Below are 14,355 nucleotides of genomic sequence, written 5' to 3' on the forward strand. Positions count from 1 at the left end.
GCTCCTGATTTTCCCACCAGCCCATGCCTCCCCCCCTCCACCCTCTCCATCACGACCAACAACGCCACCATCAGTCCCACCCCGCAAGCCAAAGTCCTAGGTGTCACTCTAGACTCAAACCTGTCCTTCCAACCCCATGTCCAATCGTTGGCAAACTCATGCAGGCTCCACCTCCGCAACATCTCCAAAATACATTCGTTCCTAACCCCAGACACTACTAAACAACTCATTCACTCCCTTATTATCTCACGTCTGAACTACTGCAACTCCCTTCTCACCGGCCTACCTCATCGCAGACTATCCCCGCTTCAGTCTATCCTGAACTCAGCGGCCAGACTCATCCACCTTACCAACCACTCCGCTTCTGGCACCCCCCTCTTTCATTCCCTCCACTGGCTCCCGATTGCCCAACGCATTAAATTCAAACTACTAACACAGACATACAAAGCCATTCATAATGCTGCCCCAAACAACCTCACCGACCTGATACCCAAATACCACCCTACCCGTAATCTTTGCTCCTCACAAGACCACCTACTTTCTAGCTCCTTGGTCTCCACCTCCCACGCCCGACTGCAGGACTTCTCCAGGACTTCCCCCATCCTCTGGAACTCACTACTCCAATCCATCAGACTGTCACCTACCCTCCTCACCTTTAGGTACACCCTGAAAACCCATCTCTTCAGGGAAGACTACCCCGCCCTGACCTAACAGCCGATCTCCTCCACTCCTCCTACCACTCTATCCCCCATAGCCACTTCCTCCTGTACCACTATCCCCTCCCTCCTAGATTGTAAGCTCAAAAGAGCAGGGCCATCAAACCCCTCATGTTTTGTTTTGTTACTGTATTGTCTCATGTTCTGTCCCCGCTATAATGTACAGCGCTGAGCAAACCTTTTAGTGCTATATAAATACTGTATAATAATAATAAATGGCACAACATTTTGTGGACTGATGAAAGTAAGATTGTTCTTTTTGGGTCTAGTGGCCGGAGACAGTTTGTCAGACGACCCCCAAACACTGAATTGAAGTCACAGTACACTGTGAAGACAGGGAAGCATGGTTATGCAAGCATCATGATATGGGGATGTTTCTCATACTACGGTGTCGGGCCTATTTATTGCATACCAGGGATCATGGATCAGTTTGAATACATCAGAATACTTGAAGAGGTCATGCTGCCTTATGCTGAAGAGGAAATGCCCTTGAAATGGGTGTTCCAACAAGACAACAACCCCAAACACGACTCCAGACCAACAAGATTGCCGTTATGGAGTGGCCAGCCCAATTCTCGGATCTTAATCCAATAGAAAACTTGTGAGGTGACATCAAAAATGCAGTTTCTGAGGCAAAACCAAGAAAAAGAGAAGAACTGTGGAATGTAGTCCAATCATCCTGGGCTGGAATACCTGTTCACAGGTGCCAGAAGTTGGTTGACTCCATGCAACACAGATGTACAGCAGTTCTCAGAAACAGTGCTTATACAACTAAATATTCATTAAGTGATTCAAAGGAAAGCAAAATCTTCAAACATTTTTCAGTTTATATAGTGAATGTTTGAGTTTGTAAAGAAGAATACAAACACTGCTATTTTTTTGAACAGTCTAATACTCACTTTTCTTCAATTGTTTTAGAGAAACAACACAAATTTGATATATTTTTCTTCATGTTTTGATTTGGAATAGAATGTGTAGTGTTCCCAATGCATTTGTGTGTATGGAAATAAAAGCTATTAGAAGGATTTTGAGCTTTATTCACTTTTTTCAACACACTGCTATTATTTTGAACACAACTGTATATTGTACATTCACATCAGTCCCTAACCCTCAAGAAGCAAACAATCTATGGTCCCAGCTCACATTCATACACATACATAGAGGAGCCAATTAACCTACCAGCATGTCTTTGGAGTGTGGGAGGAAACCAAGGAGTACCCAGAGGAAACCCACACAGGCACAGGGAGAACATGCAAACTCCTGGCAGGTGTTGCCATGGTTGGGATATGAACCAACGACCCTAGTACATTTAGCCATTATGCTGTCTTTTGCTTACATACATACATGGGTGGCAAAGCATGATGCTCCAAGCAGGGGTGGACTGACAACTCATGGGGCACCCGGGCAATAGGGGATCATGGCGCCCCTGTGTCCTCGCCCACACTCCAACAACACCCAAAAAAGCCTATGAAAAGTACCAGGGGCATCTCATGGGGCCCCCTACTGACCCGGGCACTCGAGCAGTGCCCGTGTTCCCAAATAGTCAGTCTGCCCCTGGCTCCAAGCCATTTATAGATATAAGCTTCCACAATCCCTTCAAACTCCTTGCAGATCTGTATTCATTAATATATCAATCAATTATTTGTAAATGTAAACCAATCTAAATTTTACATACTATCAGCCTTTTGCAGTACGCTTAAGCCTGGGTTCATATATGTGCGGGGCCAGTTTGCAGTGTGAATTGTAAAAGAGTCCAGAATGATTTCGTTCAGCGGTTCAGGTGTGAATTCTTAAAGGGTATGACACTGGAAATCGCACCTGAACTGGGCTGAAAATTGTACCAGAACCGACTCCATAGAAAAAGATTTTGGTTCACATGTCATATGAATCATATGCAGTTCCAAATGCATCCAATTCACATATACAGTATGTGAACTGGGTCTTACAGCCAGAGCTCAGACTGGGAGCATCTAACAAAGTGAAGAGAGATGAGCTCATCAGTTTGCCATCTTGCCTTTCACTGCCCAGTCACAGGCTGAGTAAGGGACAAGACCTGTAATTGTCACTTAATTTCAACAGAGAAAAATCCTGTCTCCCTCAGTGACAGGCAAGGCTGTGTAAATTTCAGAACTGGAAGGACAGAAGTATAACTCATTTGGTAAGTAACTCTATATGTGAATTTGATCTGTGCATTCATCTATTCATAGTTATAGTTAGTCTGGCTGAAAAAAGACAAAAGTCCATCCAGTTAAACCATAGAAAAAAAAAAAAAAGTTATAATCCTATACCCACAGTTGATCCAGAGGAAGGCAAAAAAAACCCAGCAAAGCATGATCCAATTTGTACCTGCTGGGAAAATAATTCCTTCCTGATCCCCCGAGAGGCAATTGGATATTCCCTGGATCAACTTTACCTATAAATGTTAGTATCCAGTTATATTCTGTGTATCCAAGAAAGAATCCAGGTCTTTTTGAAGCAAACAAAGCACCTGGCGTTCAGTTATAAAAGACTCTTTTTGATAATTTCCCACCACTTTTAACTAACAAAATGATGGTTACCAAATAATTGGTATAGGGTCTGTAAATACATTTAGCGTGCTATGGAAATGATACACAGTACTTACTGTTCTACCACCAGGGATGCCTTCCATGTTTGTTTAATAAAGAAGTTGAAATAAACCATAATACTACAATATAATTGCAGAAAAAGCTAAAGTGATTGTGTAATAGTGTCTTTTTAATACATTTGTCTCAAGCTGTTTTTGTAAAATATGGCCTCAAGACTTGGCCAGGGATATTAATCTTAGGATATTTTCCCTGACTGCTGTGGAATAATTATCACTGTAAATAAAACTGTGGTCAGGGATGCCGAGAATGTTTTTAGCGAAACTACATGCAATACAAATAAAATTCTATGTTGTATAAACTCTTCCGACATTTCTAAACATTCCATATTCTTTATAACATTGTACTTTGTACTGGAAATTTTAAAAGACTCCACTGAGATTTTGCATGAAAAACAAGCATAACTACTTGAAGCAGAACTACAGTAAAGGTATATTTTCTTTTTTATTGCATTATCTGCATTAAATAAAACAGCCTCACTACTGCCATGTCCATAAACACTTACCTGGCTCCATGTCAACGCTCCAGCGCAATCTCCGGCTGCAGCACAGCTCCTTTCACAGCAGAAACTGAAAGGGACAGGATGGCTGATAAGGCAGTACAGCTGGCCCTCCTGTACTGGGCCTGGGCTCCATAAGTTCAAAAGGAGGGTCCAAGCACCTGCTGAGCTGGAGGGATGGCTGTAGTTTCTTATTGCAGACACCGATCCTCTTGTACTTTCCCCTGCAGGGGTTCTAGTATGTGCGCCCCCACCCTCTTACTGTCCACCCCCCTTTGCTCCCCTTTCCCCCCACAGCGCTGACAGCTACCTTTCTCTCCTCTTCCACCGTCAGCTGCTGCGGCACACATAAAAAAAAAACCTGTACGTCATATCTATCTGCCCCTTCCTTTCCTGAATGAACACAGCGATCAGTACCAATTGCTCCTGTGTCCATTCATCACTGAAGCATAGCAATATGTGTTAACTATGCTTCAGTTTGTGATTTAACAGGAAGCCTCAAAGCACTTCCTATTCATTCATCTGTTCAGCTGAGGCCGCAGAGAAATGGACTGATGAATCTGTGTCTTCAGACCCTTTTTCAGTCTCAAATGTGAGATGTCAGGGGGTCTGTTTAGAACGCTGATATTTCACCAAAGCCCCTCCCAACAGGGCAGTAAAAAAAAAAAAAGTAAAAAAAATGAATACAATTATTTAACGAAAATTCTAAAAAAAAAAAAAAAAAAAAAAATAAGGACCCATATACGTGTGCTTTGCCCTCTATAATTTCTGTTATGACTGCGAAGCATAGCATCGCGGACATGGCATGTGCACACCCCTAGCCACTGGCTCTGTTGCTAAAGGGGGTAGCAATTGTTGGGTGGTAAAAGCGTACCTCAACCACAGGGTTTTCACCACCTCCCAACTTCATGTGTGAATGAGCCCCAGGAACTCATTCACATGAGTACTGTACTGTTCTTCTGAAAGGAATTTTGTTTCCCATTATTTCATACAATTGCAAGATTACATTTTATGAATATACTTGTGGGTTCTCCGAATTGCTGTCTGTATATTAAATTAGATTAGTCAATATCCATGCTAAACCGCTGCTGCAACAAAGTCACTAATACAATAAGACATTTGGAGAGTGTTTTCTTTTAACTTAAAGTCTACTGACTCAACTCTGACCCTAGATGTGCACTGCAGCGGGAGTAGGATTAAAGCATAATCACTTTGCTACACTATGAAGCAGGAAGCATAGCATGCTTGTGTAATCAGCAAATATTGGCTGATTTTACATACAAGTACATAGAAAATGGTAAGCTGGATCAAACTTGCCAGAATATTATGTTATTAGTAACAATAACAAGGTTCACATTGACATAAAATATTCATAATTCTGACCTCATTTACGGATCATTAAAGCCTAACTCCAAGCAGATATAAAAGACACAAATAAATGCAGTGCTATATTCATCATTACAGAATTACATTTTTTTTTAATTGAAGGCGTGTAAGTATGTGAATCCAATCTGGTATAAGCCTCTTGTAGCCCCATGTACAGTAGAGCTCAAACTGGTGGAGGGAGAAGCAGCTGATCAGTTGTGCACCAAAGCAAACAGCATGCTGATAGAAGGGTAGTGCAGAGTGACAGAGAGAAGAGCTCATTAGTCTGCTGTTTCTCCTTTCACGGTCTAGTCACAAGCTCAAGGAGGGGCAAAGTAGTTAGTGTTACTGAACTGCAGCAGAGAATAATCAGATCTACTGCCTTGCCAGGTATGGCTGTGCTGTCTGGAAGAGCTATGTTAGTCCCAGGACTAGATGGACAGAAATAGGAATTCTGTGGCAGGTAAAACATTTCCCTTACAGTCATGGCCGAAATTGTTGGCACCCTTGATATTTTTCCTGAAAATCAAGTATTTCACACAAAAAAGGTATTGCATTAACACATGTTTTGCTATACACATGTTTATTCCCTTTGTATGTATTGGAACAAATATAAAACAGAGGCAGAAAAGCAAATATGACATAATGTCACACAAAACCCCAAAAATGGGCTGGACAAAAGTATTGGCACCCTTAACTTAATATTTGGTTGCACACCCTTTGGAAAACATAACTGAAATCAGTCGCTTCCTATAACCATCAATAAGCTTCTGACACCTCTCACCCGGAATTTTGGACCACTCTTCCTTTGCAAACAGCTCCAGGTCTCTCTTATTGGAAGGACACCTTTTCCCAACAGCAATTTTAAGATCTCTCCACAGGTGTTCAATGGGATTTAGATCTGGGCTCATTGCTGGCCACTTCAGAACTCTCCAGCGCTTCTTTGCCATCCATTTCTGAGTGCTTTTTGACGTATGTTTGGGGTCATTGTCCTGCTGGAAGACCCAGGATCTTGGACGCAAACCCAGCTTTCTGACACTGGGCCCTACAGTGCGACCCAAAATCCTTTGGTAATCCTCAGATTTCATGATGCCTTGCACACAGTCAAGGCACCCAGTGCCAGAGGCAGCAAAACAACCCCAAAACATCATTGAACCTCCACCATATTTTACCGTAGGTACTGTGTTTTGTTCTTTGTAGGCCTCATTCCGTTTTCGGTAAACAGTAGAATGATGTGCTTTACCGAAAAGCTCTATCTTGGTCTCATCTGTCCACAAGACGTTTTCCCAGAAGGCTTTTGGCTTACTCAAGTACATTTTGGCAAACTGTAGTCTTGCTTTTTTATGTCTCTGTGTCAGCAGTGGGGTCCTCCTGGGTCTCCTGCCATAGCGTTTCATTTCATTTAAATGTCGACGGATAGTTCGCGCTGACACTGATGCTCCCTGAGCCTGCAGGACAGCTTGAATGTCTTTGGAACATGTTTGGGGCTGCTTATCCACCATCCGGACTATTCTGCGTTGCAATCTTTCATCAATTTTCCTCATCCGTCCACGACCAGGGAGATTAGCTACAGTGCCATGGGTTGCAAACTTCTTGATAATGTTGCGCACTGTGGACAAAGGCAAATCTAGTTCTCTGGAGATGGACTTGTAACCTTGAGATTGTTGATATTTTGCCACAATTTTGGTTCTCAGGTCCTCAGACAGTTCTCGTCTCCTCTTTCTGTTGTCCATGCTTAGTGTGGCACAGACAGACACACAATGCAAAGGTTAAGTGAACGTCTCTCCTTTTTATCTGCTTTCAGGTGTGATTTCTATATTGCCCACACCTGTTACTTGCCCCAGGTGAGTTTACAGGAGCATCACATGCTTGTAACATTCTTATTTATCCGCAGTTGTGAAAGGGTGCCAATACTTTTGTCCAGCCCATTTTTGGAGGTTTGTGTGACATTATGTCGAATTTGCTTTCTTTCCTCCCTTTTTTTGTTTTGTCCCAATACACACAAAGGGAATAAACATGTGTATAGCAAAACATGTGTTAATGCAATACGTTTCGTGAGAAATACATGATTTCCTGGAGAAATATCAAGGGTGCCAACAATTTCGGCCATGACTGTATATGTATGTCATCGCCTAATTAGCCTTGATTTCAGGTTTAAATATGAGAATATTGTAATATTAATGTATCACCTACTATCCTAACAGTGGAAGCACAAATGTAAATGCAAAGAGGGTATCAGCAAATTTAGAAAATATTGAAGGATTAAGAGGGTATCAGCAATTTTAGAAAATATTGAAGGATTAAGAGGATATCAGCAAATTTAGAAAATATTGAAGGATTAAGATGGTATTTTGGGTGCACATCTTAAACCTTCCTCACTATGTTCCTACAGACATAAAGAAAGTTCTCACCAGTGTCCAGGATCGGAGGCCACGTTCTAACATCTACGGCTGCTGCTGCCTCTCTTGACCTTAGGAGTTTACAAATGAGTTGTGTCGTCATTAAACAGGCAGAACGACTCACCTAAGGGACAATAGGGACAAAAACACAAGTAATTCATTATCTATTCTTCTATCCCAGCTCAGCTCTCCAAAGAATTGTATTTCCCAGAGAGGTTCTGCAATATCAATATTCTTCTTTAACACGCGTTCCGTGGACAATCCAAAATAATGTGCTCTGTTATGACTGTGTCATAAACACTAAGCTTAGGAAGTCTGGATTTGCTATCAGTGAGGCGTGTGTATAAGAACTTTGAAAATGTGGGAAAAACATCAAGTTACACTTACACTGACATGTATTTGCATGAGAACAACATGCTAGCAAGTCTGTTATAGGGCGACTAATCCTTCCTGCTCCATGGCAGTTTAAAGAGCTGTCAGAAAATGAGTGTTTTGAGCCAGAGTGCTTACTTAGAGGATAAAAGGTGCGATTTCCAGTTCAGGCTGCACATAAATATACATTATTGGTCTGTTCAATGTACATATAGCCCTCTAAAGCAGTGCTTCCCAAAGTGGGCGATGCTGTCCCCTGTGGGGAGCTGGAACAATCTAAGGAGGCAGCAGTAGCCTCGGGTGCATGAATTGAATAAAAAAACAAAAGGGCAGTGGAAGCATAAAAAAAAAAAAAAAAGAAGAGAACATTTTGAAAAAACTTAGTACATTTCATCTGTTGTGCAACACAACAGTTAAGTTGTTAAAGTCATAGCAAATAATTTATTTTCCAAATTAAAACACAAAATGCAAGTTAGAACCGATCAGTGGTTAAGTCTGCTGACAGGTCTAAGGCTAGGTTCACATCAGTCCAAAAATTTTGAAAAAAAAGTGTTTTTCTTATACAATTTTTTAAATAAATATTTCATCATAAATCTTGGCCAAACTTTATTCAGTTATATTTTTAGTAAAAAAAAAAAATAACCCAAATTAGTTTATAACCAAAAATTATGATTTTTTTAAAAAAAGTTTACATTTTTATTTTAATTTTTTATATTATTATTTATGTTTTTTTTTCTACATACTGTCACCCTAGCAGTACAGTGTCACCATGGTGACATGGTACTTGTGGGGGGTGATGAATATTTTTTTTTTTTTTTTTTTACACAGATTGCTTTTACACCCATAAAGGCTGCAAAAGCAATAATTTCTCCTTTTCTCTGGCTGCATTCTTGCAGTCATTGAGAACTACTGTGTGAGCTGTGATTGGTCACAGCTTTCCACATGGTACAAGGCTGTTGTGAATAGCCTTGTACCATGTGACCTCTGTGATCATTCACAGATTTCACACGTAGTAAGCAATGGTGTGAGAATTGACATCTTGCTTACTACTCTGCGTGTGATCACGGATTGGCCAATCAGTGATCACATGATCAAGACCTCACACAGAGGTCCCGTATGACGATCGGTGTTCCACTGTGTCCGGACGACACAGCGGGCACCGGATCGCGGTGCTGCACGCTCCCAGGGAGCGCGCACAGTCCATAATGGCGGGCGCCATTTATAAACGGCAACCCATCCCTGGACTGCCACCGTCCCGCCGTTTATATACAGCGGCTGGACGGCAAGTGGTTAAAAACACTTCTAAACGCAAACGCACATAAATGCGGTATGCAAACCCGGCTAAACTGACGTTTTTTAACCTATGTTTTCCAGCAGTCAGTTTGCATCTTTCAGAAGAGTTTTCCATTGCCCTGTGTACAGGAGCACTAACAGGGTAATCTTACATTTATCAATATTTACGAGTGGTCCTTGTTATATTTCGCACAAGACTTCTGTGGCATTGGCAGCATTCTGCTCCAAACTACTGGAAGTAATCTTCACTATCAGTGTAAGGCTACAGCTACAGTCATAATTCCAGCTCCAAATAAGACAGGATGGGACATGCTTTATATGCAATGTGTTTAGAACTGTCAAATCAACTAATTAGGAGCAGAGAAAGCTGCATACTTTCTAAGCTTCAGAGAGTCTTGTGACTCTATTATACTCTACTAAAATTCTATTAACAGGTTGTAGAATTTAATCAGTTTGTTCATACCCTAGGGGGAAAAAGTGAGGAACAAGTGGTAAAAATATGAACAGAGAATGAACCTTGTACTTCTTGGTTGCCTGGCTCAACAATCATATACACTGCTATGCACATTCTCACTGCTTTATCCTTGCTGTATAATTAACTTGTTACCCAGGACAAAACTGTACCACTGATCGATAATTGCCTTATTTCCATCACTTGTACCCTGTGAAGTTTTCATACATCTGAAATAAAGCTACTGTATACACCATAATAATAAAATAATGTGTGATGTATTTCTTATTATGGTGAGTAATGCCACTGTCAACACCAAAGATTTCACACACTGAGCAATCTATAGCATTAATGTATTAAATATCACAGTAGAAATGTTATGAATGTTAGCACAAAGGACAGTGGTGCTTTATGCAGTAGCCAAACTCTTTTCTACTTTCTAGAAGGGTCCCTTCTGCAAATGTCAGGGCTACTGCCACCCAGCAAACCCAAACTCTGTAATCGCAGAGGGGAATAGAAGAGAAAATGGTATTGTGTTATATCCAGGGGCGAACTGACCATTTGGAAACTCGGGCATTGCACGAGGGCCCGGAGTCAGTAGGGGGCCCCATGAGATGCCCCTGGTACCTTTTTCATAGGCTTTTTTGAGTTTGGGCAAGGACACAGGGGCCCCATGATCCCCTATTGCCCAGGGGCCCCATGAGTTGTCAGGCCGCCCCTGGTTATATCTTTAAATATAATGGACTTACTGCATAAGTGCTATAATATTTTAAGAGACTGATCCTAGCCAGAAAATGTGAATGATGCATATGTTCACACTGTTGCTAAAGAGAGGGTATGAGAGAAGACAAACTTTATGTAGGAGTGCAATGGCCAGAAAAACTTAGTAAAAAAGTGGAAAATCCTTTTAACCACTTGCCGACCGCCAGCTGTACAATTGAACTTCCTGATTTAGATGCGCGTGCCCCCTGTTGATGTGTTCTGTGATTGGACACAGCACAAATTTGCCAGCAGGTTGCAGCTGTGGCCAATCACAGCACAGAGATCTTTGTATTTGTAAACACAACAACCAGGTTCTGGCTGGATTTCTCCCTGCTTTCAGTTACTATTCAGAACTGAAAGCAAGAAGAGACCCAGCCAGATCTGTGAGTAAAAGCAGCACACATACAATTGCATACACTTGTTAGGCACACATTTAACCGCTTGATTGTCCTCCTGATCACTCCTGTCACACAGTCAGTGTGATTAGTACAGTGTACAGTATTATCACTGAACACTGTATTAGTGCCAGTAGCAATGTCAGTGTCAGTCAGTTGGTGTCCCTCCTAGCCAGTGTCAGTAGTATCAGATTGCCCGCCACACTTGAACAGTCACGTCTTAAGTCGCTGATCAACCCTGTTACTAGTTTCCACCTGTACAAATCAGTATCTTGATCGTAATCAGAACTATACAAGTGTCCCCAGTAGTATAGCATCCTCAAAAAAAGCAATTTGGTATTTAGCAAAGACAGAATAAAATTTAACCAAAATTTATGAAGACATTTGATTTTATTAGATAAGTTTTTTTGGTTATGGTCTTTTCTCGGTTATCTAATAAAAAATAAAAAAGCCAGTGCTGATCATATACCACCAAAAGAAAGCTCTATTTTTGTGAAAACAAATTATATATTTATTCAGGGTACAGAGTTTCATAACCGAGCAATTGCCAGTTAAAGTAGCACAATGCTGAATAGCAAAAAAAGTCTTTGGTCATGAAGGGGGTAAAACCTTCTGGAGGTCAAGTGGTTAAAATGTCCACTAACCTCAGAAAAGCGTACAGGAAATAGCAAAAATTATGTATCAAAGACCAGGAAATATTTGCTGAATTCCCAATAAACTTGTACTACACATGAGAAGTGTGGGATAAATTGTTATAATTAACGTAGCTTCTGTTCTCAACATTTTTGATGCGCATTACTAAAAGTTTATGTAATTAATGAGCATGAAATCAAAGATGAATATGGAAATTAATTTTACAAAAAAGGAAAGTGAACTTCACGTTGTTTAAAAGGCAATTAGGATCTGTTTAATTTAAAGTGAATGGTTCCACTTTATTGTTAGATAATGAAATGTTCGTAACAAGGATTACGGAACCAGAGGAAAGAACACGTTAAAGTGATACCCCTGCAAACAATCGCATTCCAGAATCTACTTCATATAGACTGTATATATTCTGCATAAGGTAGAAAATCAAAGTAATCATTTGTCTGAGTGCTTTTGGTAAGTCCACTTTTCATTTTAATCTGCATTTTTATACTGAACCTCTAAAATTCTTCATTGTGTCAGTCAAGGTTAGATAAACTGCCTGTGCTGCAGAAGTGCTCATCAGCAGAGTTTAAGGGAAATCATGGGTGAAGGGCATCAGCATGTTAGAAACTTCTTCCCTCAACTACCAATCATATGAGCCAGTTGTAGAAAGACCAGGCAGTGACATACAGATTGTGCACAAATAAATGTGTACTAAAGAATGGCCATGTTCAATGAGGGTTTAAACAAAGTACCAAGATACTGGTTTTGAGCCATGACAACAGCTTTGCAGAAACTGGACCTGTTAGGGTGTAATGTGTGTACTCTGAATGATGGTGGCTGGTCAGCAGGCCATGACTAACCTTTCACTTCTGTTTCTGCTGTCAAGAAAACCCTTTCCACGCCACACTCCCACTGCATTTTATATAGCCTAGAATCCATTACTTTAGAGTTCTTCCAGTAGGAATATTTATCTTATGGAGATTTTATTGGGAATTTTAAATATTTTCTGTTAGGCTACATTGAAGACATTTAGCCACTTCACAACAAGGTGTACTTACAGTATGATATCAATGAATCATGACATACATACAAGTACTGTATATTTGAGTACACAATCGAGCCTGATGAAAAACTAGTGTATATGTGCAGAGAATTAGGCCTCATGCACACTGGACATTTCTTTAGCTGCTCCTAAGGGCGTCTGGTGGTTTGTTTTTTTTCTGCCTCTAAATGCCCCCGCATGTTAGCATGTGTATCCGTGCACACATAGGCTTTTATAGGAGTTTAGAGACAGAAAATTAATTTCAATGACCAGAATAAACTATTATTCTGGCCAATGAAATGTACTAATGCCCACATGCTTGATGCGCCTAAACACATGACACACTTTTACAAGCATCAGGTGTTTATTCTGCCAAAACACTGCTGCTAGGAGGAAAGGCTTCTAGTAGGGATGACAAAATGTCCTGTGTGCATGAGGCTCCAACGTCCCACGTTTCATGGAAATACTTTTCTTTATTCTAAAAAAAATTATCAGAACACATTGTCACAAAAGATCCAAGTCTCACCTCTACTATCATCTTCACCGTTGGCAGCGTTGTTGCAATATTCTGTGGATGTGGAGGTCGCACAGTTATTGGCACACAGCCTGCATACAGACAGCCATAAAATGCTGCAATCAGGTCTATTCCTGCATAACAAAAGTAAAAAATAATCAGCCTGTAACCAAGGGATCAAAGGTCATTTTAGTAAACAGAGCCAGCAAAAACTTATATTAGCTTTAACATAAAGTTACCATCTGTTTCTGTTTGACAGGGACAGTCCCTATTTTGAATGGTCCCCAGTAACTATATGTCCCTGGCGTTTTAGTTCTCCCTGTGGTTTGTATTTTTCAATATGTTACCAAATCTGCACCTGCCTAGTTCTATTCCCCTCCCTACCTGTGAGACATGGTTAAAAAGGCTTAGTGGTTAGTTTTTCATTAAAGAGGTAGCAAAGGAAGGTCCCCTTTAGGTCTGCCTCATACCAAATGGATGGAGGGTGGAGCCTGATGGGTGTCTTCAAGAGAACAATTCCCCATCAGGTCCCCTTGATTGAGAGTGGGCAGCATTGGGCGGACCCTATGATCACCAACAGAACTTCTATTATGATTTACTGTTACGAGGTTGGAGCCTGATGGCTGTATTTGAGAGCTCAGTTCTCCAGCGGGACAGCTCACCTTTAATTGACAATAGACAGAAGTGGGTGGACATTATGACTGCTGACAAGACTCCTGCTGTCTCTGAACTTTCAGTTTTTCATCAGGTCTGTTCTTTTTTGCTAGCAGACCTAGTACCCACTATCACTATTATCAGTGTATATGAGTTTTTGGAGGTGAAGACCCTTCAGCTTACTTCGCTGAAAGGTGGTAAAAATAATAAGTAGTAAAATAAGGAAGGTATGAAAAACAGTTTCCCAATGGTCTACCTATCACATGACTGATAGTTTTTAGAAGCAGTGATAGGTGTATGTTTAGTACTGCATATATGTGGAAGTTCTCCAGAGCTGCTTTTCTTATTGCACATCCACCAGGTTATTCTGGTAAGCCAGTCCTTTATAGAATAAGTAACATATTCCGTAGAAATTCATAAGTCCTTCATTCTTCCAAGGTTCTCACCGTAAATATTTTAAATGTCCTATTCATATATAACCAAGATGATGTGCTCCTCTTCCTCCTTTCATAAAATATTAGCTCCTCATGCAAAAAAAAAAATAGATAAACTGCACATAGTGCATTAATCTTTTTAAATGCAATAGATCAAATATATATTACACTCACATAAAAGTGCTACAACAGTACCAAAACTCCA

At 40.7% G+C, this 14,355-nt stretch overlaps 1 protein-coding gene across 6 annotated transcripts in view; it reads right to left on the reverse strand.

Moving 5' to 3' along the window:
- The window catches only part of DIP2C (DIP2 acetate--CoA ligase C (putative)), a 627,226-nt gene that overhangs the window by 65,778 nt on the left and 547,093 nt on the right, over nt 1-14,355 (reverse strand). For all 6 annotated transcript variants that reach the window (XM_089668744.1, XM_089668740.1, XM_089668739.1 and 3 more), the window contains 2 exons: nt 13,075-13,196; nt 7,616-7,727 (listed from right to left, as the gene is read on the reverse strand). In XM_089668744.1, coding sequence (XP_089524870.1) covers nt 7,616-7,727; nt 13,075-13,196 — 234 coding nt within the window. The remainder of the gene's footprint in view (nt 1-7,615; nt 7,728-13,074; nt 13,197-14,355) is intronic.

Source organism: Staurois parvus, unplaced genomic scaffold (genome assembly GCF_062004578.1).
Source record: "Staurois parvus isolate SC_StPar_1 unplaced genomic scaffold, SC_StPar_1.0 ptg000061l, whole genome shotgun sequence".
Taxonomy (NCBI): domain Eukaryota; kingdom Metazoa; phylum Chordata; class Amphibia; order Anura; family Ranidae; genus Staurois; species Staurois parvus.